The sequence below is a fragment of the Microchirus variegatus genome (genome assembly GCF_963457635.1).
Source record: "Microchirus variegatus genome assembly, chromosome: 13".
Lineage (NCBI taxonomy): Eukaryota > Metazoa > Chordata > Actinopteri > Pleuronectiformes > Soleidae > Microchirus > Microchirus variegatus.
In genome coordinates this window covers 11,440,504-11,463,686 of record NC_139814.1, presented here as the reverse complement: position 1 = coordinate 11,463,686, position 23,183 = coordinate 11,440,504, and the positions used below count along the sequence as shown (strand labels likewise).

General features: G+C 42.2%; 2 protein-coding genes across 3 annotated transcripts; one reads left to right on the top strand and one right to left on the bottom strand.

Moving 5' to 3' along the window:
* On the bottom strand, nt 1-8,954 carry LOC310935383 (SH2 domain-containing adapter protein E-like; the record flags this gene model as incomplete). The annotated part of the gene is made up of 6 exons (XM_083899271.1): nt 1-184; nt 994-1,113; nt 3,635-3,887; nt 4,968-5,207; nt 6,515-6,641; nt 8,457-8,954. The coding sequence occupies 6 exons, from the start codon at nt 8,952-8,954 to the stop codon at nt 1-3; spliced, it is 1,422 nt and encodes a 473-aa protein (XP_083755397.1).
* A 1,534-nt stretch (nt 8,955-10,488) lies between these two features.
* On the top strand, nt 10,489-14,935 carry pygo2 (pygopus homolog 2). 2 transcript variants are annotated; one of them, XM_083899341.1, is made up of 3 exons: nt 10,489-10,567; nt 11,992-12,044; nt 12,795-14,935. In XM_083899341.1, exons 2-3 carry the CDS (start codon nt 12,000-12,002, stop codon nt 14,493-14,495), a joined length of 1,746 nt encoding a protein of 581 aa, XP_083755467.1. In that variant the 5' UTR covers nt 10,489-10,567; nt 11,992-11,999; the 3' UTR covers nt 14,496-14,935. The 2 variants fall into 2 exon arrangements, with proteins under 2 accessions (XP_083755467.1, XP_083755468.1); XM_083899342.1 differs by lacking the exon at nt 10,489-10,567 and having other exon boundaries at nt 11,934-12,044.
* Nucleotides 14,936-23,183: the final 8,248 nt, after the last annotated feature.

Sequence of the window (23,183 nt, the reverse complement as noted above, 5' to 3'; positions counted from 1 at the left end):
TCAGTGGACGCGAGGCACTGGGTGCAGCAGAGTCATGTGCTCGGCTCCGTTGAAAGGCAAACGCTGGGTGCAGTAATGGTGCACCACCTCTGGGATGCTGGGAAACACACAGCTGCTCTGGTCCAGGGTGTAGCCATTTTCTTTGGTCTGAGCAACAATGATGTGCACACAGCCTTGGCTCGTCCTGAGTCACACAGAGGAGAGGGAACAAGAATGTGAGAGACGTGCTTTAGAGCAGCTAATTTTGCCTTAGGAACGCAACTTGGTGAGCTTTCTCTCACTAGCATCATCCTGTCTGTAATATTCAGCCTCAAAAACATTCATTAACACTGAAATTATGATCATAAAGATATTATTTATTATTTATAAAGGGGTAGGCATTTCCAAATAACACCTGGGTTCTACAGGTTTAAGGTTAAAAGCAAATATTAACCACATTGGAGAAACATACAGAAACATGTAGCAACAGATTAATACATGTGTTGTGCTCTAATACAGCATTTCCTAAGCATTTTATATGGGTAAAAAAGATGGCCAATCATCCAATTTACAATAAATATATAAATCATGACGAGAAAAAATGTGTGTTTCAGATTTGACAACATTTTATGTATATTATTTGAAACTTAAACACATAAATCTTCGGTAAAATTCTGGGACCCACTCTCTGGAAGTGACTGCTTTGATAAACTGCTTAATTACTGCAATAAAAGGACATTTTTGCTAATGCAACTGTGTGAACGGTGGAGCTCTTTATGATATAGATGAATAAGCTACACCGGGCTTTAAATATATGGCTAATAAAAGTCACTACATGTGTGCAGCTGGTCTGTTGGCGGTATGGAATGTACTGAATATTAACAGCCTTATATACGTTTAAAAGTATATAAAAAAATGTGACATTAATTACTTTCAGCTGTTGAGTTTTACAACTCACAGTGTAATGTTTCAGCCCTATTGGACAACACTGATGCACTTTCCCGTTACACTCACTTGAGGGCGATGGAGTACTTGCTGTTGTCCGACTCGCTGTTTCTCACCAGGAAACTGGCTTCTCTGCAGGACTGCAGCTGAAACTCCGCCTCCTGTCGAGTCACACAGCCGTGGTACCAGCTGAGACAGATTAGGGAGGAGAGAAATGTCATTTCGGATCGATCAAGTGTTTCTATTAAGAGCTATATTCAGTGAGGGAGGTGTCCACAGAGGTTCATCTCTTCAACTGCATGTTCAGGGTTTCTCAATCCTGGTCCTGAGGGAACCACTACCCTGCTCCAACACACATGGTTCAAATGAACAGCTCATTATCGGGCTTCTGCAGAGCTTGGTGACGAGTTGGTTATTTGAATAAGGTGGAGCAGGTATGAAATGCTTCATATCTACCCAAGTAAAAGCGTGTACATCAGGGCTATTCAAGCTTTTCTGAAGGCTGAAACCCCTGTACTACTATTTTGTGTTGCATGTGCAGTAAACGGATACAAATAGATACACAATGTTTTCAATTATTTAACACTTATTTATTGAAATCGCTGCTAGTTTTGTGCTAAAAAGCTAAGTAACAAAACCACCAACATTCAGGTACAATACAGTTTGCATATAGTGCAAAAAGGTTACAGTTACAGTACCACCAACATTTGGATAAGGCTCTTACAAAATTAGAGATAACTATATAAACAACATTAAAGGTACAATGTGTAGTATTTATGGGTTTATATTACCCAAAATCCACTTTTTTATACGTATTATGTGCTCCTGCATTGTCTAGTCGCTGTATAATAGTTTTGTTTCATTTTCGTAGTGTTTCAAAAAGTCATGTTAAATAACATGGTCGCAGACCGCGGTTGCATAGCCACTGTTAGCAGCGAGATGCCATGTTTCTACCGGAGCCTGTAAGGACAAACGCGAGAGAACAAAACAAGAGTCTCTTTACTTGTAGCGGAAGTCCCGCCTCCACTCTCTCCGCTTCGTCTGCTACCGCCGCGGTAGCTCGCCCTCTCCCTCACCTCATGAACCTCATCTGCTGACACGGAGAAAGACGACGAGGGCGACATTTGACCAGCTGCGGATACCGTAGCGCTCAGGGAAGGGAGGGGGTGAGCAGAGCAGCAGGTCTTTGTTGTAAATTTCAGCTTCTCCTCTAGATGGCACTATAAACTACTTATTTCCCCTTTAAGGTGCAATGGCAACAAAAGGCTGTTTTTGCAGAAATCTAAGTTACAGTACCAACAAGACACATGTACCGCTACAGTTGGCTCATAATGCAAAATATTCTGGTACATACATAGGCCGCCTACACTTACAGCTGTAGTAGTATTTGCCAAAAAGGGACGCAAAGTCCATTATTTATGGGTTAATGGGCCGCGGGCCGGTCCAAAGTGCTTGAAGGGCCAGTTCTGGCCCCCGGGCCTTAAGTTGAATGGCCTTGGAGTACATACTGCTCTCACCACATATATAAATATGTGGTGAGATAAAAAATAAATGGCTTCCCTTTTCTACAGCTAGTTTTAGTTTTAGACTTAGTTTCCGTTAAACTATAATAACCCTGGCTCCAACACACCTGATTCAAATGGTCACATCATCAGCAGGTCAATGCAGAAGCCCGATAACGTCGCCCGTTTATTAGAATCAGGTGAGTTTGACTCACGGTCAAGACAAGCTGCCGAAGTTCTAACTGAGCATCATCGGAATAGAAAAGAAGAAGAAGGTGATTTAAGTGACGTGGTTGTTGTTGGTCTGAGTAACTGAAACTGGTGACCTACTGGAAGGGCACGCAGCGGAGATGTGGCGAGCATTGTTGCCTCACAGCAAGAAGGTCGAGGGTCCTTCTGTGTTTGCATGTGCGTGAGCGTGGGTCTGTGATGAGATTAAATAGGAATTCTTATTATTATTTTTCTTTTGCCGCTTTGATCTTGAATTTGACCCCTTGAAGGTGTGCGAAAAAGGAACGAAAATGGCCACACACCAGAACTGAAAAATTTAAACATTTTGTAATATTATGGACTTGCGAAAAAACCAATGCAAAATGGCTCAGTAGCGCCCCCACAGGTCAAACGCCTATGGAGCGGGCAGAGATTTAGTTGTGCCGAATTTCGCAAAATTCGGTGGGAACATTGTCCAGCCCAAGACGAACAAAAAAATCCTATTGACACCATGGCCTCAACTCAACAGGAAGTCGACCATCTTGGATTTGGCGTTTCGCAAGTTTCGTAACTGAGCTTGCTCGTCTGATGGTGTTTATCCTAACTGTAGGTGAGTGTGTGAGTGACTTTTCTCTATATGTTGGACCTTTGATGGCCTGGTGACCTGTCCAGGGTGTACCCAGCTTTCCTTGAAGTCAGTGAAGTCAGTGGAGAATGCCCAGACTGGTTAGGGATACTAGAGAAGCTATAGTAACTGAAATCCCCCGTGGTTACAACCAGGATACAGTATGCAGATTTGCCCAAACTTGAAGCAGAGGGTCTTCAGCAGCAGAAGGTGACCTGAGTACCTAATAAACATGTAAACTCCTTCTTCCCATGTATTTACAGAGCTAATCCAATGCTAATCTACAGTTAAGAACACCTTCCTTTATTTGTTTTTTTGCTCCTTTATAATTAAGGATTCAGGATTATTGTGTTGTACTTGTTTGTGAAGGTACCTCTGTTTTTCCAGGGGCAGGGACGGGTCCACAGAGCGGGCGTCCGTGTCAGGGCTGTTGGCTGATGAGGCGGAGGACGGTGACAGCGTTGGGGGTGAAGATCGCAGGATCTTCTGGGTCCAGCTCTTCTGCCTCAGATGCTGATGCTGAGACGGCGGCTGGGTCGGCGGGTGTTGCGGCTGCCTGGTGAGCGTCGGCAGCGGCGGCGTCGGCGTCTCATCTTTGGCCGAGCGCTCCAGACTGTCAAACTGTGCTGTGGGAAGACGAGTCATGAGAGAGAAGATATGAATTTATGTAAAGAAACAACTGACTCCATGCCCGGGTTTGAATATAGAATAAGAAGACAGCACTTTGATGTTTCCATACACAGACATTATTTTGTATGCTGTTGGTATGTGCAGCGTATAAAATATAAATGTGGTGCAGGCACTGACTTGCAAATATTATTCACATGGATCTGAGACAGAGAAGAAGAAAGGCTCAGGCACAGGCTACTGTGTTACAGAAATCTTTCTGGTTCAGGAAGAATGTGCACAAAATCTGTGACAAAGAAAGGATTAATCCTTTAATTCACCCTTCCTTCACCCCACACGTCGGGGGAACTATAGTGTGAATTATATATTACATACACAGAAAGTATTTTGTTCTTTTTCATTAACATACACTACAGTTCAAAAGTTTGGGGTCACTTAGAAACGTCCTTATTTTTGAAGGAAAAGCACTTTTTTTCAATGAATAAAACATTAAATGAATCAGAATTACTCTATACATTGTTAATGTGGTAAACGACTATTCTAGCTGCAAATGTCCGGTTTTTAATGGAATATACATAGGTGTATAAAGGCCCATTTCCAGCAACCATCTCTCCAGTGTTCTAATGGTACATTGTGTTTGCTAATTGCGTTAGAAGGCTATTGATGATTAGAAAACCCTTGAAAACCCTTGTGCAATGATGTTAGCACAGCTGAAAACTGTTTTGCTGGTTCTTTGACGAAAGGGCAAAATTACTATTTGGAATAAAAATCATTATTTCTAATCTTGTCAATGTCTTGACTATATTTTCCATTCATTTTGCAACTCTTTTGATGAATAAAAGTGTGACTTTTAATGGAAAACACAAAAAAATTCTACAGGTGACCCCAAACTTTTGAACAGTAGTGTAGTAAATGTGTGCTCTGTCTGTCCGGTTCGCTGTAGACTAATGATGGCACAAGATTTTTTTTGGGTAGTATATTCAATTTCTGCCGTGAAAATGTCATGTCATGTCATGTCACCTTTTAAAACTATTTCCTAAATTGTTTTAAAATGCAATCCACTTCATAATCTGCTCTACCTGACAGAGTTCTCACGATATGCTCCTTCTTCCACTCCCACGGCAGTTCGTACTCAGTGGACGGGCGAGGATCCAGGTCTGGCCGCGTCACCGCCGCCTTGTCGCCATCTCCGCCACTTCCCTCATACGGGACGTCATAGATCTGCAGAGGCCCGGACTGGCCGTCCTCCGCCGTCACCTCGCCGCCCTCGGTCAGCACGGTGACCTTCAGCAGGTCTTTGGATCCTCGACGTCTGATCTCTTGCGGGTAGAAAACATGAGATTGAGGATTAAGATAAGCATTAAATCCTCTGCTAATAACAAAGTGACTGGAAATAGCTGTATCTAATACGAGACACATTCTTTAAACAGAGAGTTAGGTCACGTGATGATAATTAGAAAGCCATAAGACGTGAAAGCTAAAAGTCTTTAGAGTGTAGAATATTTTACTATACTTTACCCAAAGGTTAAAAAAGGTCGCTGATGCTCGGGGGGATTAAAAGATGAGTGATGGACTACGATGGTGGTGAAGTGATTGACTCTCTCTAATCCACTCTCTTCTACCACCTGGACTCCCATTTAATATGTTTTAATATGTGTGTTAAACATGAAGTTTGATGACACTGCAAAGAGAGTTTATCTCAAAATTAAAGCATGAACGTTGCACATCTTATTAATAACTGACTTTTTCGACTTTATCAGAAATTAAACAAAAAGCGCGACTAATTGTGTTTGAGTTGAGAGTTTATACCCTGAGGTAGACACTGCATAAAACTTGGCAGGGCTTTTGTTAAACAATTCTATTTCATACCAAATTCTGTGACTGTTGAATTCATTAACACCATGTTGGCTAGACCCATGGCCTTTTCATGCTGGGAATATTCATTTCATTTTTTAGTCATGATAAGATGTGGAATTATGAGCTTAAAAATATAGTCAAAAACAAATGTGTTGTTCCTAAGTTATTCCTTTGCTTTCAGACTCTCTGTGACATCAGAGCCTTGCTTACTTCCTCAGTGTGATTTAAACTGAGGCATAAATTGACTCTTCACATCCTCTGTCATTTTCTTTGAGGAGGCCTGGCTCTGACTGAAGTGACTTCTCGCCGAGAGCGCCGCAATAAAGCATTTTCACATTCACAGCGGGCTATTGTGTAACCCTTTCAGCTAAAACAATGGAGTAATGGAGTGAAAGGTCGGCAGAGCACGTGATTGGATGACAGTCCACCAGTCATCCTGGATGCTGGGAACTTTTGATAAATGGTCAGACAGGTCCATGTAGGGGGGTTACACAGAGCTGCATCCGAAAAGGGGGGAGGCAATGAGGACCAACTTCCTTTTTAGAGAATAGCACCAGGAAACAGAGACAGGAAAGAGGAAGCAGGAAACTGCACCCATTGTCCGAACGCAACGGAGTTGCTGTGGCAACCCCATGGGGTGCAGAGAGCACTAGGGGAGTGAGTTCATGCTGTCACTGTTTGGCCCAGAGAGTCACACAGGTGCTAACATGTGCTTAAATGCAGGTGTATGAGGAGGAAACACTCAGAGTAGAATAATAAAACATGTTACCAGTTATCATCTGCTGGGCATCATAAGGCTCCATGTAACCGTCATTCTCTCCAAGCCGCTCCGCCTCCCTCTGCTCTCTGGTCTTCTGGGCATCAAAGGGATCTGCGTAATCCTCAAGAATTATCACCTGAATCAGAAAATACAAAGAGAACGCAGTGTTTGAGCACATTTAAAACACTTCACAGTGTCAAAAGAGAAGAAGAAACGTTTTTAGAATGACAATTAAACACAGAAAGTGGAGTACAAAATTAGTTTTGCAGTTTTGCAGGAACTAGTTATCAATTATTTTGTTGATTCTTTGTCTTAATCATAATAGATTAAATGATCCTGCTGTTTGTTGTTGTTTGAACAGCTCTACATAACCCAAAGATATTGCGTTTATTACCCTATTTCAAATTTGAAAAGCTGGAACTATAGAAAATGGCATTTTTAAATGAAGATTTTAATCATGAAATCAGTCCAATACAAAGTCTAGCACCTCATTTACATTTTCCTTCTGAGGAGCCTCTCTTTTGTCTCTCTGTTGCAAAGTCCAATCTCTTCACATTGGTATCTCTCTGTCAACAGCCACACTTCTGCCAAACCAGTCATGCCTGACTTTCGAGTCATCTCGTCTCATCGAGTGCCACATCATTTCTTGTTTATTTTACGAGACACTTTCAAAAGACATGGCTGCATCTTGCGTCACATCCAAACACGCTCCCTTTTCCAAATAAATGCTGGCATTAAACAGTGTTTTTAATCAAATAGCAGATCCTCTCAAATCAGCACCGTTTCATCTGCAGTGGCATACATGAAGACACACATCTTTCTTGCTTTGACATCCTCGCTCATTTATATATTACCTGATCAAACTAGTGGTCGGAGAGCAAAAACTGGGATTTACTCCCATTTTGCAACATAAAACCTCCATTTTATTCCTCTACTCTTTTATCTGTCCCTTTTCTCACCATCCCTCTACTGTCACCTTCCTGGCTTCGCTCTTTTTTTTTTCAAAGCCAAGCTGGAGGGAACTTGGGTTAGCACCCGAGTGTCAGATAACACAATGCTTTTTATAATATGATAGCCTTCACCAGGGGGCCTGGACCGAGTGAAAGACAGGGAAGAGACAGAGGGATGTGGGGGGGGGGGATGAGGAACACTGAGCCAGATTACAGCACAGGAAGGTGAAGGCCTCGTCAGTGACCACAGCTTTGTATTCAAGGCAGGGAAAGGTGGGTGTGAAAGGGCCAACAGAAGGAGAGCTGGAGAGACAGACTAAGAGGAGTGGACACAATGGCTGCTGCTGAGACAAAGGGGAAGCGAGACATAGAAACTTTAATATCAATTTTCAAAACTTGGATCGGATCCAAAGCTTCTTCATTGTCACTGATGTTATTTTTGTTTGGCTGCTGCAGGTATCAGGGAAATGTGCCTCACTTTATGTTTGTTTTTATTTCATTTGACATCACATGAACAGCTGGAAACCCCCCCAAAATAAATAATTAAACGATGATGGACATTTTTTATCTGACACACAAGCAGAAGCTGCAACATTCTCAGTTACACAACACTTGTTAGAGAGATAACAATCTGTATTATGATTGTGTCTCAATGATCAATGATGTATTATGACATTCTGCTAAATGGTTAGTTCGGCAACATGTTATCCAGAATCTATTTCAATATTATACCTAGCTTTTATTTTTGTTGACTGATTGTGATATATGCTTCACAATATCCTAGAGAGTATTAAAATATAGTAGTAGGAGTGTCTCACAACTGCAGTATTTTTACTACATGAATAACTATAGTCACTTTACAACTATTCCACCAAAATCAGCCAACAGTTGTAGAATATTTGCAACAAAAATACAATTAAAACAACATTATGTCATGGAACTCCATAGAATGTGAGGGAATTATTGGTACTGACTGATATAAAGTGATATTTTTGACTCACAGTTTCTGTTTTGCTCTGGACTGTAGGTTTCTCTGCTTCAGGAGCCACTTCTCTGCTGATGGTTCCACTGTTGAAGTTGGGACTTTTGTCCTGTTTGTCCACTCTGATCAGCCGGTTGATGTAAGCGCTGACAGGCGGGGAACTCTTCACAGCAGCTCTGTGCTGATCCTCAAACACCGGCTCCGCTTTGGAATTCTTGCGGCTCTTCCCGGACAGAAGGTTATCCCACACCTTTCCATCTTTGGGTGAACTCCCACCGTCTGCGGCGGAGTTCTTTCGGTTTCTTCCGGACAGGAGAGAGCCAACGCCGCCGCCCGTGCTGTCAGCGGAGGAGATCTTGCGAAGGGCCGCTTTGGATCCAGTGGTTTTGGTGCCGATGCTGACCACCAGACCGCTTTTGTTGACTCTGCAGGTTTGGGAGCCTGACTCGGAGGCTGAGCGGATCCTGTCGGCGCCATTCTTCAGATTGATGGGGAACTCCTTGAACCACTTTGCCATTGCAACTCAGATGAAAACCAACAACGCTCTCTCTGGCTTTTTTTTTTTTTTTTCTTCCCCGACACCTTTCAGCGCCATGCACCAGGGCCCCAGAGACGCACCTTTAGAAACCACAGCCTTTCTAACAAAAGACTTCCGTTGCTTTATTCTGGGATAGAACCTGCATGAACTTTACAGGATCTCCACACCTTAGTTTAAAAGCATGTCATAAAAGCCAACAGCTCTATCCTTTAAAAGTCAACGACTTACAAACGTGATGCCAATCTGGCATGTTAAACTGAAAACCATAGAGCCTTTGATTTAGCCCATTTGTGGTTTTCTGACACCTGCTCCTCCTTCTTCTCTACAGATGAAAAGTTCATTCCCTTTGGATAAAGAGTTGTCTTCTGTGGTGGAAGAGCTTTAAGAAGGGAAAGTTGAGCTTGCTTCTGGTTTTAGGTCCCATTCCCAGAGTGGTTTCTCTCTGACGACCGTCCACTGTTGCAGTGACGCTCCAACTGCGTCCTGAGTGTGGTTCAGGGTGGGAGGCAGGACAGGGTGGGCGGTCATATTTACTGTTTTAGCCTGTGAATACAAGTTGGCATCTATACTCAAGATAAAGGTAAAAAAAAAAAAAAATACAGTATAATTAATGAAGTAAAAATAAGATTAAAAAAAAATTATGTAGGAGCACAAACAGAAATATGTAAATATATTAAATAGTAAACATATTTCATAAAACAACAACACAATGACATACACATGTATATATATATTACGAATGTAAAAAACAACAACATATACAGGGTGATTAATGCGTGATAATAACTATACATAAAATGGTTTCATTTATTTTCCTTTATTAAGAAATCATTAGAGATCCATTGAGGGAGACCTGCATCACAGCTCACCAAATAATGTGCACCTAAAATAATATATACAGACAATATAGAATGCAAAATAATATAATAATATAGTATGTTCAAATTATTCCGTGAGTTTAGTTTAATATAAACCTTAGATTCTGCTTAACTTGAATTAGTCTACATCCATTAATTACAGGGATTTTTCCAAATAAAAACGTGAGCAAAATCTGACATATATATTGATAATTTGATAATTATGTCACAAGTTTTAATAACGTGCATAATTGGTTGTCAAATTAATGTCCATCCCTGATATTATTTTATAAGGAAATGGTCCGTTGAGCTGCCCCATGTTTAACAGTGAAAGGTAGGGCAGTCGTTCTATGAAATGAATTGAAAAATAAATACAGTGGGCAATAATACAACGATTCGAATGGTAATATAAGTATATGGTACTATAAGTTACATTTCAATCCGTGTATTTATAAATGCGGCCGCTTTGGTTTTAAGAGTGATTAATTATACGTATCGACACCCCCCATTTTTGCGACGAAATGTAACCTTCCATGGTGCGCGATTCTCCTGTTTGTCCCTCTTTGTCCGGTGGCGACAGTAGGCCATGGTAATTATGGCAAAATTTGCGTTTTTGAATGAATTATAGCTGAATGGTGGATCGTCAAGCATACAACGTGTGAGGACTGGTTTGCTGGCAATGACACACCAGAGAATTTCAGTTTAAAGGACAGCAGAGCAAGCAACGGAGAAAGGGTACAGTTTGCTTCCAAGACAGTCTGCAAGATGGCTAGCTATCTTCAGTGAGATGCTAACGTTAGCTAGCAAGCTAATGTTAGCATAGTGAACTGTTCTCAAAACGTGATCGACTGCTTTTTCTCACACATGCTTTGACAAATGCAACGGAAGGCATATTTTGATTTCAGAGAGACAAGTCACAGTTTCGGATTCATGCATCAGTGTTGCGGCTATTCACCGCTGCTTGCTAGCCACATTGAGTAACGTGGCTAGCCAATTAGCTATTAGCAGTAACTAGCTTGCGTTAGCTAGCTGGTTCAAGTCGCTACACATCTGTAAGTGATCATTTTACAAAGAGGGGGGTTCTTTGTAACTTGCTGGTACCGGCAGACGAGCCAGGTATCAAGCAGTCAGTTTGCCGCAGCTATAGCAAATACTAGTTTGGCACAAAACGAACTTGTTCGACTAACGTGAACGAGCTCAGGTTTACCTGATGTTTATTTGGTGACCAAATCCCGGCGTGACAGAAACCGTGGCGAGACATTTGCAGCTGGAAAGGACTGTCGCAGACCTGGGCCGGCGTCATTATAACATCATTTAACAACCAAAACGTGTTAGTTACTGCTGTGATGATGATGATGATGATAACCATTCCATCGTTATTGACATGACCTGAAGGCAGATTCCACCTTTTCGGCTCATAGCCTTCAAGACGTCGTCATTTTTAACTTTTTTTCTCCCTTGAATGGTGATATGCCACTTCACCGACAGTCATATTAGCTAATGGCTACCGAATCGGGGAGACTACTGGCGGGACAAGGAAAACGAAACAAAGGTAGGAATTAATTTCACCCATCTCCCAATCAGATCGGAATCATCCATTACTGCGCTGCAATGGGCTGCACTGGTGCTGTTAGCAAATCCCTTCTCGCCTTCCCCATATGTAAACTTCACGACTGTCTCCGGTGGTGGCTGTTTCTCACAGAATGGACCCGTGAACAGGGTTGATGTCTCTCCTGCTATCAGTGTATCTTCAACTTCGTTTCCTCGTCCTCATGTCTTCGTCTCTTCCTGTCTCCCTCATTGACCTTACCTCTTCTGCCTCTGTTTGCGGCCTCTCTCGCTCTCGCCTGGGTCATTTGGTCTGCCTGGGTCATTTTGCGATTCAAGTCTTCATAAATTTGGTGATGATAACGCCTGGATGTTCAGCATCTTGTCCTCATGCCAGTCTATGTCCCATCATTGAATCCATCCCAACTGTTGGGCTTAAACAAACAGGCCTAGGTCTAAAGCTGCTCCACTCTGTCACTAAGGGGTATTGGCCAATCCAAATGTGATACTTCACTTGATTGGTGGACCAATGGCACAAAACACTTATTTCTGTTGTAGCTAATATGACACTCACCCCTTTCCACCCCCTCCCTTCATTTGTACTATTTCAGCTTCACAGATGAAGAGCCCAGAGAAGAAGAAGGCGAGGAAATCAACCACTCAGGTAATATCTTACTGATGGAATCTGGTTATTTTACTTTACCTTGCAGACAGGTACAGTCAAAGTATTGAAATCGCTCTGAGCACCAACATCTGCCAGGGCTCTGAATTCCACTTCCTGTCCAAATACCACCAAAATCAAATAATTTAATTTTTGGGTGATGGCCTTAACTACAGTTCAAAAGTTTTGGTCAATTAGAAATGTCCTTAATTTTTTAAGTAAAAACACATTTTTCAATGAATATAACATTGAATTAATCAGAAATACTTTATATAAATGCTATATATATACATGTTAATTGTTGTTATATATCATTAATGTGGTAAACGACTATTCTAGCTGCAAACCTCTGGTTTTTAATGGAATATGTACACATGTGTATAAAGGCCCATTTCCAGCATCCATCTCTCCAGTGTTCTAATGGTCTATTGTGTTTGCGAATCGCGCTAGAAGGCTATTGGATGATTAGAAAACCATTGAAAACCCTTGTGCAATTATGTTAGCACAGCTGAAAACAGTTTTGCTGGTTCTTTGATGAAAGCAAAGTTTTAAGGGCAAAATTATTCTTTGACCCCAAACTTTTGAACTGTAATGTACATTTCCAGAAAATTTCGCTCGTATCCATCCTTTACTTTTTTATTTATGCTGCTCACAGTCCAACATAATCTCAACAGAGGAGGTGATAACGTTATCTGCTTCTGTGAAAGCAATAAATAATGTTGTTGCTCTCTATTTTTTCCTCTCTTGTTTTAGGCGGCGGGGTTCTCCCACCTTACTGAGTTTGCGCCTCCTCCGACCCCCATGGTTGATCACCTGGTCGCTTCCAACCCGTTTGATGATGACTTTGGGCCGCCATCCCGACCTGTTGTGGCAGGAGGACAAGGTGGTGCTCCGTTTCTTCCAAGCCCAGGAGCAGGTGGAGGAGGTGGGTATGGTGGTGGAGGCAGAATGGGTGGTGGCATGGGCTTCATGGGTGGCCCAGGTGGACCAGGTGGTGGTCAACCTAGACGGGGGCCACCGTTCGGCCCTCCATCCAACGCTGGACCCCACCACCAGCTAGGCTTTGGAGGTATGCCTGGTTTTGGAGGTGGTGGTGGTGGAGGGGGAGGAGGGGGTGGTGGAGGATTTCCCCCTGGTGGCCCTTCTCAGTTCAATATGCCACCAAACTTCAGTCCACCCATGCACCCTGGGCAGGGATTCAACCCCATGTTGTCACCAGGCGGCATGGGAGGTCCTGGAGGTGGGGGGCCACCCCACCCTCGGTTTGGAATGCCTCCACAGCAGCAGCATGGACAGGGTGGACATCCATTCAACAGCCCACCATTACCAGGTGGTGGAGGCCCCAGAGGGCCCCCACATGGCCCCCTGCCCTCCATGGGAGGAGGCATGGGTCCGGGGATGAATATGATGGGTGGTATGGGTGGCGGCCCTGGAGGCAACATGGTAGGTCTGCAAGGTATGCCCCCTCAAGGACAGTTCCCTTCCTCACAGGATGGTCCCTACCCTGGCCCCAGTCCGCCAGGGCCAGGCAATGACGATGGAAAGAACTTTGGAGGAGGGGGGCCACCACCTGGGCCTCAGCAGCAGCAGCAGCAGCAGCAGCAGCAGCAACAGCAGCAGCAACAGCAACAGCAACAGCAGCAACAACTTAACCTAAATCCCAATGGCCCCCCTCCTAATAATACCACTCCTGGTCCTCCTTCTAACTCTGGTCCTCCACAGCCTGGTGGTGGCGGCTTCCCTGGCCACCCTGATGTTCAGCCTAACGCCAATACACCTGGTCAGCCTCCGTCAGCACCGCCACAGCCTAACCCCAACTCTTCCCCTACTGGTCCCCTGAATGGATCAGGTCAGCCCCAGCATCCACCAACCAGTCAGCTACAGCCCCCAAGCAATGCAAACACACCAAACTCTAATAACTCTACCCAGCAACAGCAACAATCCACTCCGCCTCACTCTGCACCTGGCTCCACGCCTTACAACCAGCAGAACAACACTCCTGGTGGAGGTGGTCCCATGCCAAATGCGACCCCCAATTCAGGTCAGAACAACATGACCAACAACAATGGCGGCAACACTCCTGGCAGCAACCCCAACCCCCCCTCTAACTCCACCTCAACCCCAAACACCCAGTCTCCTCTGCCTCCTGGTCCTGCCGCCTCTTCAACTGGGCCTGGATCTGGCCCCGGAAAACTCGGCGGCCCTGGTATGGTCTTCCCTTGCGGCCTCTGTATGGCGGAGGTGCACGATGACCAGGACGCCATCTTGTGCGAGGCGTCGTGCCAACGCTGGTTTCACCGTGACTGCACAGGTCTGACAGAGCCAGCATACGGGCTGCTGACGCGGGAGAGTGCTGCTGTTTGGGCCTGTGACTTCTGCATCAAGACCAAGGACATCCAGGCCGTGTTTGTGCGCCAGGGATTAGGCCAGCTGGTGGCAGCTAATGAGAGTTGAGGAGTGGATGACAAACGAGCAGCATGGAGGTGCGACATGTAAGGACACATAGATACATCTTTGTTCTGTATCTGAATGACCTGTATGTCATGTCGGCGACTTGCCCAATTTTCTCTTGAATAGCCCTTTACTTGTTCACCACAGAGAAACATACTCATTGACATCCATGCTTATGTATAGCACTTTGAGTGACTCTAGGCAAATCATTTTTCTTCCCCCCCATCTCTCCAGTAGGAGTCAAAAAAAAAATCATGATGAATGTTTAAACACAGTCTTTCAAACATCTTGCCTGCCAACCAGCAAAGCACTGACACCAACACACTACCTCACACACTTTGTGACTGACTGGCACGGACGTACCCGCACTGACTGACTGGAATTGACTGGGCACATTCGCGGGCTACACAAGTGTGATGGTATTTTAAACACACACATAAACAGTCAAACCCACATTTAGAATTAATGGGATGAAATGTAAACACACAATACATATATCTCTTGGTATGGAAAAAGAGAGTCCCCAAAAATCTTCCTTGGACGAAGTTTCTTTAAAGAATTGATTCACTGATTTATTTGCCATCGAAATGATTCATTCTAGCACTGCTGTATCACAGTTGGTAACAAGTGAACACCAGTTCATCCGTAACTGTAAAACAGAAATGTCAGGTGGATTTTTGAAGTTCATTTGATTGTTCCTGTCCCTGCGATCATGAGTACATACATACACAGGTTGACCTTGTTCTTCTTTATATTTGTCATTTTATATCCAGTGCTGATTAATCCAAAGAAGACATGGGTCAAGATTTCATCCACACTTCCAAGAGAAGGTGTTTACCATTTAGGCTACATCTATACTACTACCATTTTCACCAAGAAACGCATAAATTCTGCTTTGGAAGTGCCTGCTGTGCTGTCGGCTAAGTTTAAAAAAAAAATGCTGCTGGCTGCGTCTTACGTTGACATCTATACAGCAGCATTTTAATATTGACTATGGAAACATCGTTACCCACATTCGCTTCCTGTCAGCCGTAACTCTTCTATTAGCTGTGAAGGAAATGCTCTGTTAACACTTGACTTTCAATTTCACCTCATTAGTCTCAAACAATAAACAAGGTTTTCATTAGTTTATGTTTTCTGGAACAAAGCACAAACAACAGACAAGAGAATCAGCTGCCACTTTACACTGGCACACACACACACACACACACACAAACAATATAGGTTATTCACAAGTGTGTTGAGCTGAAAATGCAGTAGTATATATGTAGCCTTTTTAAAGTAGTTGTAAATATTAGCACAAAACGTTTTCCTGGAACACATCAGTGGTGATCATGCTGCAGAGTTGACCAATGAACAAATGAATACGTTGAACCTATGTGTCTTGGTTGTATACAGTATGGCGTTTTTGGTTTGTTTGTTTTTTTTACACCATACGTTTTGAGTCAACTTTTTCTCTCTAATTTTTTTTTTTTTTTTTAATCTCTGCAGTACACATGAATTGTGAAATCAGTGCTTTTTGGATGGTGTTGGCGTAGCAAGTAGTGACATCATGTCATATCAGATGTGCATAGTCATTTTCAAAAAAAAAAAAAGAAACGAAAAAACAAAGAGAGGAGGGGGTTTGCATGTGAACCAATGCAGTAAATGTTTGATCTGTTTATATTCTGGCCTCTGTGCTGCAAGAGTCCTTGAAGTAGACCAAATAACTAAAGAGCGAAAAATACCCATTTTTCACACTTCTGTCACAGTATACGGTGTTTATGACTATTCTTCTTTCCTTCCTTTCCTTAATTTACTTAATGCAATGTCCGAGTTGCCTTTCTTTTCTTGCTCTGTCTCAGCTGTACCTTTTTATTTTGTACTGGTATTTGTGCTGTGCTTTTGCTCTGCTCTGGCGCCTCCTGGTGGAACCCGGAGGAACCACTGTGTCCCACACATGGGTGGGAAAGGGAAAGGTACTGAACTCTGAAGTAAAGAGACTTTTTTTTGTACGTGTCTGTCTGGTTTTATCCATTTTTCATTTGTTTCTCAATTGTTGTATTAAAATGAGGATTGGAAATATATTGGCGAGATAATGCAATTTATTTTCCCACAATAGTAACATCGTTTAAAGTTGTAATTTCTCTCAGATAATTATGTGCAAACTTAATCACCGCTTCTCACTTTATTGTCAAATCAGTTAGGGTAAAAACAGTTTTATGGGCAAAACAGGCAAATATGGTCAACTATTTTGATAATTGATTTGCTTTTTAATGATTAAATGCATTCTCATTTGTTGTCAGCTTCAGCATGAACATTTGCATGTGTTCCATATAACAAAGAGACAATTTAAACTGAATATTAATGATTTGTGGACAAAGTAAGACATTTTAAGAACGCCAGCATTTCTGGGAAACCGAAATCACCATTTTATGACATTTTGTGGACCGAACAAGTTGAGATTATGAAACTAGTAGTGAATTACAGCCTTAATTATTGGAGACAGACACTGGCGTCTGGGATTGAATAATCAATTGTGGCTGGGCCATTATGTTTCTCTGCGCCAGTATCTACATAAATAAGCTTCAATATATATATATTTATATATATCGACCTAAAGTTTATGCATTTTGCAAATATAACATAATTGAGGTGAATGTTTGTGTTTAACTTAATCTTAAATCATCTGACATTTTATTGCAATTCTTATTAATTGATGCTTTTAGATTCAGCCTTGCATAAAGTACCTACAAGGGACACTTGAGTAAAAAAGTTATTTTTTTTAAATAATATTACTTAAGTAAAACATCTTAAAGTATATGACATTTACTGTACTTAAGTATCAAATATTTAATAAGTAATTGTCTGATGAAATGTACCAAAGTTTTTGAAGTTTTTTAAAGTCAGGATTCAGCCATGGTGGCTCAGTGGTAGGGTGAGTTGTCTTTCAATTAGAAGCCTGTGGGTTCAATTCCTGGCTCTGTTTATTTGTCCTTGAGCAAGGCACGTTACTCCATGTTGCAGTTTGTGAATGGGTGAGAACTGTAGTGTGAAGCAGCTGAAGCTGAAGACTAGAAAAGCTTTATATAAATACAGACCATTACCAACTCTTCTTCCTCTGATTTTATTCGGTAGTAACGAGTAACAAAGATAGATAGAGGAAATACATGTAGTGGAGCAAACGTTGCTGGAAATATAAACAACAAAGTAGAGGTAGGTCAATTTCAACTGACATTTTATTGGGATTATTGTTGACTGTTTTGATACTGTTAGATCGTGATAATGTGTTAGAGTGAGTTATTAAGTCAAAAATATTGATTATAAAGTAAAGCCTCCATTTATTCTAAGTAATGCCATGTAATGTATTCCCTGTTTTTTGTTCTGCATCGTTTTGATTGATTATTAATATTGATTGGTATAGTTTATGAATATAGTATCATAGCACCATTCAAACACATTATTGTTTCCCTCATAACACTGAGGTGTTAAAGTGAGTACAGAGATGAAGCAGACCTCATGCAGCAGGCTCCGCCCCCTCAGGAAACCTCCCACCAATGAAGTGGCTCCTGACGAACACTGTGTGTGTGATGTGCTGGCAACAGGTTTCTGTGGCAGCAGCAGCAGCAGCAGCGAGGTGAATGATTCTGCTGTCCTCACTTTGATTAGGAACAACATCGCTGTGTGCTAAAGTCTGCACAGAGAGGGAAGAGACGCGCGTGTGTGACTGAGGAGAGAGACAGAAGGAGGAGGAGGAGGAGGAGCGGGGGACACTTCTGGAGTCAGGTACAGTTGGACAACTATCAAAGTGTGTGTTGTGAGTGTGGACACAGCTGCTCTCTGCGTGCTGTTCGTTTGCTTTGGTGCGGGCTGCTTTGTTGCCTTTTTGGATGCACACATGGGAGGACACCTGTGGCGCTGTGCGTGGATTTAAGCAGCCGTGTTTTCAGCGTGTCCATCACACGTAATCATCGAGGTTTCTCACTCACTCACTCACTCTACAAAGCAAAAGCTTTGGACGCAGCTCTGCGCACCGTGCGCTCCTCTCCTCTCCGTCTATAATTGGATCAGACTTCGCTGCGTAAAGAGGATATGACAGGTTATTATTGTCGGTGAAAGTAGTAGCAGCTGCGTTGTTTGTTGTTTATGTAGGAGCTCGTGGGTCCCGCTGGCTTGTGTAAACAACCCCGTGGTTTCGACGCGCACCGATACTGACTGACCGGATAGGTGGGTGTGACGCAATGATCCGGGAGCAGACAGGTGCTCAGAGGCTACTCTGCTGCTCTAATGGTGTCTTCATCTTAACTCACTGACAGGAGTTTGGCTATTTAGTTAATGAGTCAATCTGGATAAATGTTGTTTTTACACTTGAGCAGGAAATACCAGTCTTTGATACCGTTTACAAGTGGAAACTTTGCACAATTAAAAGTCTGTGCTTCCTGTCAACTGTCACCATAGTGTGGTGGTGAGCCCTTACTACAGTGATAACTGGAACACCCAGTGTGTTTATTCAGTTTAGTCATTATAGGCTTAAATATGTGAATTAGAGGATGTTGTTTTGCAGAAAATAAATCAACTCAAATAATCAAATAATACTATAAACTAACACAACTGATAAGATTTCTATTTAAAAACATATGAAGAGTATACTTTTTCTCCGTGTTTTATACATTTCCAGAAAGTCTTTACGGCTGTGAGGAAATATTAGTTTTTAATCCTTGCTGTATCAAGTACACTCTTAGAAATAAATTAAAAATAATTTAAAACCCTTTATTCAGGAAAGGGGTTTTAAAGGGTTCTCTGGATCAAAATGGTTCTTACGGGAACCATTAGTGTTACCAAGAACCCTTGAAAAACCCCTTCTTCAGGAAAGGGCTTTTCAGAAGCAAATGGTTCCAGGTAGAACCTCAGCCCCTGTAGAAGAACCCTTTTGGAACCCTTATTTCTAAGAGTGTACACCAGATAATAACAATCGTATCCATCGTAATTTAATCAGCAAAATTATAATAAATAACTTTGGAGAAAAGAAGAAAATGTCTCAATTGGAATTGTTCATCCCTGGAATATTACTTTAAAAAATACTATGATTTATCAGAACGTAAGCAGAACATGCTTATTATTTCTCTCCTCTATTCTCAACAGTTCCAGTTTTAGTCATAGTATCGGCCTATGCTGCAATTGACTCTAGTTTCATCAGACACTCGGGAGCGAGTGAACCTATGGGGACAAAGTTGAAGCTCACACATGTGGTGAGAAGCAGAGGAGGGTGCAAGAACAGGACCAGAGGGCAATGAGAAGTGAATGCTGGGTGAGGAGGAGAGAGGGAAGCGTGATGGCAGATCAGCTCGTTCAGTGACATTCCTGTCTCTGTTGACACAGCCTTTTCTTGTGACAAGTGCAACACGGGAGCAGGAGAGGAGGTGAACCTGTTGTCACCATTAGGCGCTCGTCTACTGGTTGTTGAAGGTGCACAACAAGTTTGAGCTTCTCTGGAAATCCATATTTGCCCGAGTAGTATTTTTATACCTGGGAGCTGTCAGCGAGCGGTGAACAGCAGCTGTGAGCTGAGCTCCTTGGCAACAGTAAAATAGATGATCATATCCTTGTTTTATTGAAACCGGCACAGATATGAGTGTCCAAGGGTTGCTCATGTTTACATTAGGAAAGTCATGCTTTAAATAGTCTCTGCACCTTTTTATTTACTGCCTGTGTGTGTAGATAATATTCTAATGTACTTCTCAGTTTCCTCCTAATCTCTGTCTTTATTGTATAAATTCAAACCACTCGCAGTGTCGAGTGTAAACGAAACGTCAGGAATCCCAGGAATGTTTTTAGGGAAAGACAAAGGCTGACTTTGATTCACTAATCTAATCATTGCTAGTTGAGGTGCAACACGTTACTCTATAACCAGTGGTCACGTAGAGCTGGTTACTTTTTAAGCCCTGTGAGAATCCACCACGACCGTAAATGGACGTGGGAAACAGACCAGAGGGTACAAAAGTAAAAGCATAGGATGAATTATGCCAGAGAAATGATGCCATCTGTGTGTCAAGAAGCTGTTATAAGCTGCTGCTCATAACTTAGCGCAGACTTATAGAGATAATGAAAGAAGTGAAGCTTATTAGATCCTGCAACGAGATGGCGACTGCGCTGCAGCTTTGCATATGTGTGTTTGTGTGTGTCTGAGTGCATGCATGCAGGCATGTATGTGTGCGTGTGTGTGTGTGCCAGCGCTGCTCAAAGCAAACAGTGTACGCCTGAGTAACTCCACTCTGAAGTCTGGTGACTGTGGAGACTCTGGCAAAGGCCGAGGGAGAAAGAGCGGAGGCCCATTCTTGATATAGCCCCTGGTGTTTAATGGTCCACAGAGCCGGGACAAAAGGAGGAGTATTCACCTTCTGAGAGTGTTCATCACCAAACTCAATTTCAGTGCAGACATGGGTGGACATGCTTTGGCTGCACTGCCGACACTCTGGTGGTTTGAAGTTGGCTGTTTTGAGTCAACAAAGTGAAATTTAATCTGCACATATTTTGACTATCAATTAAAGGTTTACATGATAAGGAATATGCTTCTCAGACGTGAGGATATTGTACTTTTACTCATTATATTATATGATATTATGTTATATTATAACAGAATGGGTTTAATCTCACAGATTTGATTTAAAAAAATGCTTGTACTGTACTTTATTATACCCAAGTAAAGAGTCAAGATCAATAAACAATAAGGGTGTTAGTAGCAGCCACATTCAAATGGAAAACAACAAACTGACTGAAATTGTAAATACTACTTATAACGTATGTTTTTGGTATAATTATATAAAGTATATAAGTGTATAATTGCTTTAAAATAACAATTGCCGCCATGTTTCTACAGCAGTTTCTACTGAGTGAACGAGCCATCCATAGCATGAAGATAAAGCTTACTACATAAACAAAGAGGAACAGCTCTGCCCACATAGACTCAAATTATAAACCATATAACGTGGGACACGGCAGAGAGAGAGTGAGAGGATGAAAGAGCGGAGAGAGAGAGTTGTGAAGGTGTGTTTACATCCTTTCTGGTGTGCAAAGGCCACCGTAGTTCTCTGATGTGTTTGGAAGGAAGGCTAAGAGTTGTCTGTTTGTCTCACCCTTAGATGTCACTATTTCTTACCCACTAGACCTTTAATTAGTGCTCACAGTACTGTGCCACAGGTGCACCCTTGGTAAATTGCTGTGGGAATAATACACCACTTTTTTATATGGACATCCTGGGGATGTGTGTTTATAGGGCACGCTTTAGACGTACGTGTTGTCGAGTCAAAGTTGTGATTCTTTCTGTATCGCGTATTTTTAACAAAATAACAGGAGTAGAGATACTCGTGCAGAAGTCACAAAACAGACAGTTTTATACAGCCACTGTATAAATATACGTATAGTAATAGAAAAAAAACAGCCTTGTTCGTGTTCTAGGGCTTAAAGTTGTGCGCCAGCGATCCAAGGTTACCCTTTAAAATAGACATATTTTAAAATAAAATCGGGAGAAAACGTTGGATTTAAAGTAACAAAAATAATATTTTTGTTTGACTCTGTAACTGTCAGGTGGATGCACAAGTTTTTTTTTATGCTGTATCCTGTACCATAATAGAAAGTGTCCATGCTGTGACATCATCTCGATTATATATATTTTTATAGACTGGAAAGAACACTTACAGCTTCTATCACAGGCTGTGTTGTACCTCTTGTTGTAGATTCCACTGACCTTTATGTCAAAAATGAATGGAATGTCCTTATTAACATAGAATGTCCTTTGAACACAATATTTGGACAAGTTAAATTTATTTGTCAGTAAAAGGCAGCACAGGATCAGGTGATGATTTACTTCACCTGAGGTCTTTGTTCCTCGGTGTTTCAGAGTCAAACAGACATGTAGACATGTGTCTCTCCTCCTCTGCTTAGTTTGAAATATGTGGAAAAACCTCGACTGCGTCAAGAAGACGCAACATGTTGATCTTCTCCTGAGGCGTCTCATACACACAAGCTTCCATGTTGTTTTCCCACATTTCTGAGCATACACCCTCTGAAAAAAAATAGGCCTTCACCCATACAAAGAGATCCTTGGTGCCCCAGTGGCATATTTGGCACTGGGCTCAATGCAATTGAGCTGGGAAGGAATTTCATCTGTAGAGCAGCAAGAGAAGATGACAGCTTCATCAAGATATACCCGCAATCTGATATTTTAGCTGAGCGCGGCCAACTCCACCTGGGAAGGAGTCACACAAACGACAGGTAGAGAGTTATGAAGATGGAAGGACATATTGGGTCAACAGGAAGATATCTGTGTGTCCCAGTTTATAAAATGTGGAAGGGAGCGCACAACTCCACCACATTTCATCATGTTAAAGACATAAAGGAAATCCCCTTCATAAAGTTTTTGTACAGTAGTTTTCAGACGGTAATGAAAAACACGACAGAGGTAAAATCTTAACACTGTAGAGCCTAACAGATGTCTGTTACATTCAAATCGTTGTCACATTTGTTCACAGTCAATCGGCTCCACATGACTCTCTCTGTGTTGCCTGGTGACATTCCCATGTTTTTACGTCAAGACAGATGCAATTATGTGGAAATGTGTGACTGAAAACACATCCACGAAAAAAGTTTCCTACATGAATTCTACTAATTTCACAGTTTTAATGGGATAAATGGTTCTCAGTCCTGCTGGTGTAT

Excerpts from the sequence above, each read along its gene's own strand:
- pygo2 (XM_083899341.1), top strand. The coding sequence starts at position 12,000 with ATGAAGAGCCCAGAGAAGAAGAAGGCGAGGAAATCAACCACTCAG. Across the intron at positions 12,045-12,794 it reads CGAGGAAATCAACCACTCAG|GCGGCGGGGTTCTCCCACCT; the intron begins GTAATATCTTAC and ends CTCTTGTTTTAG.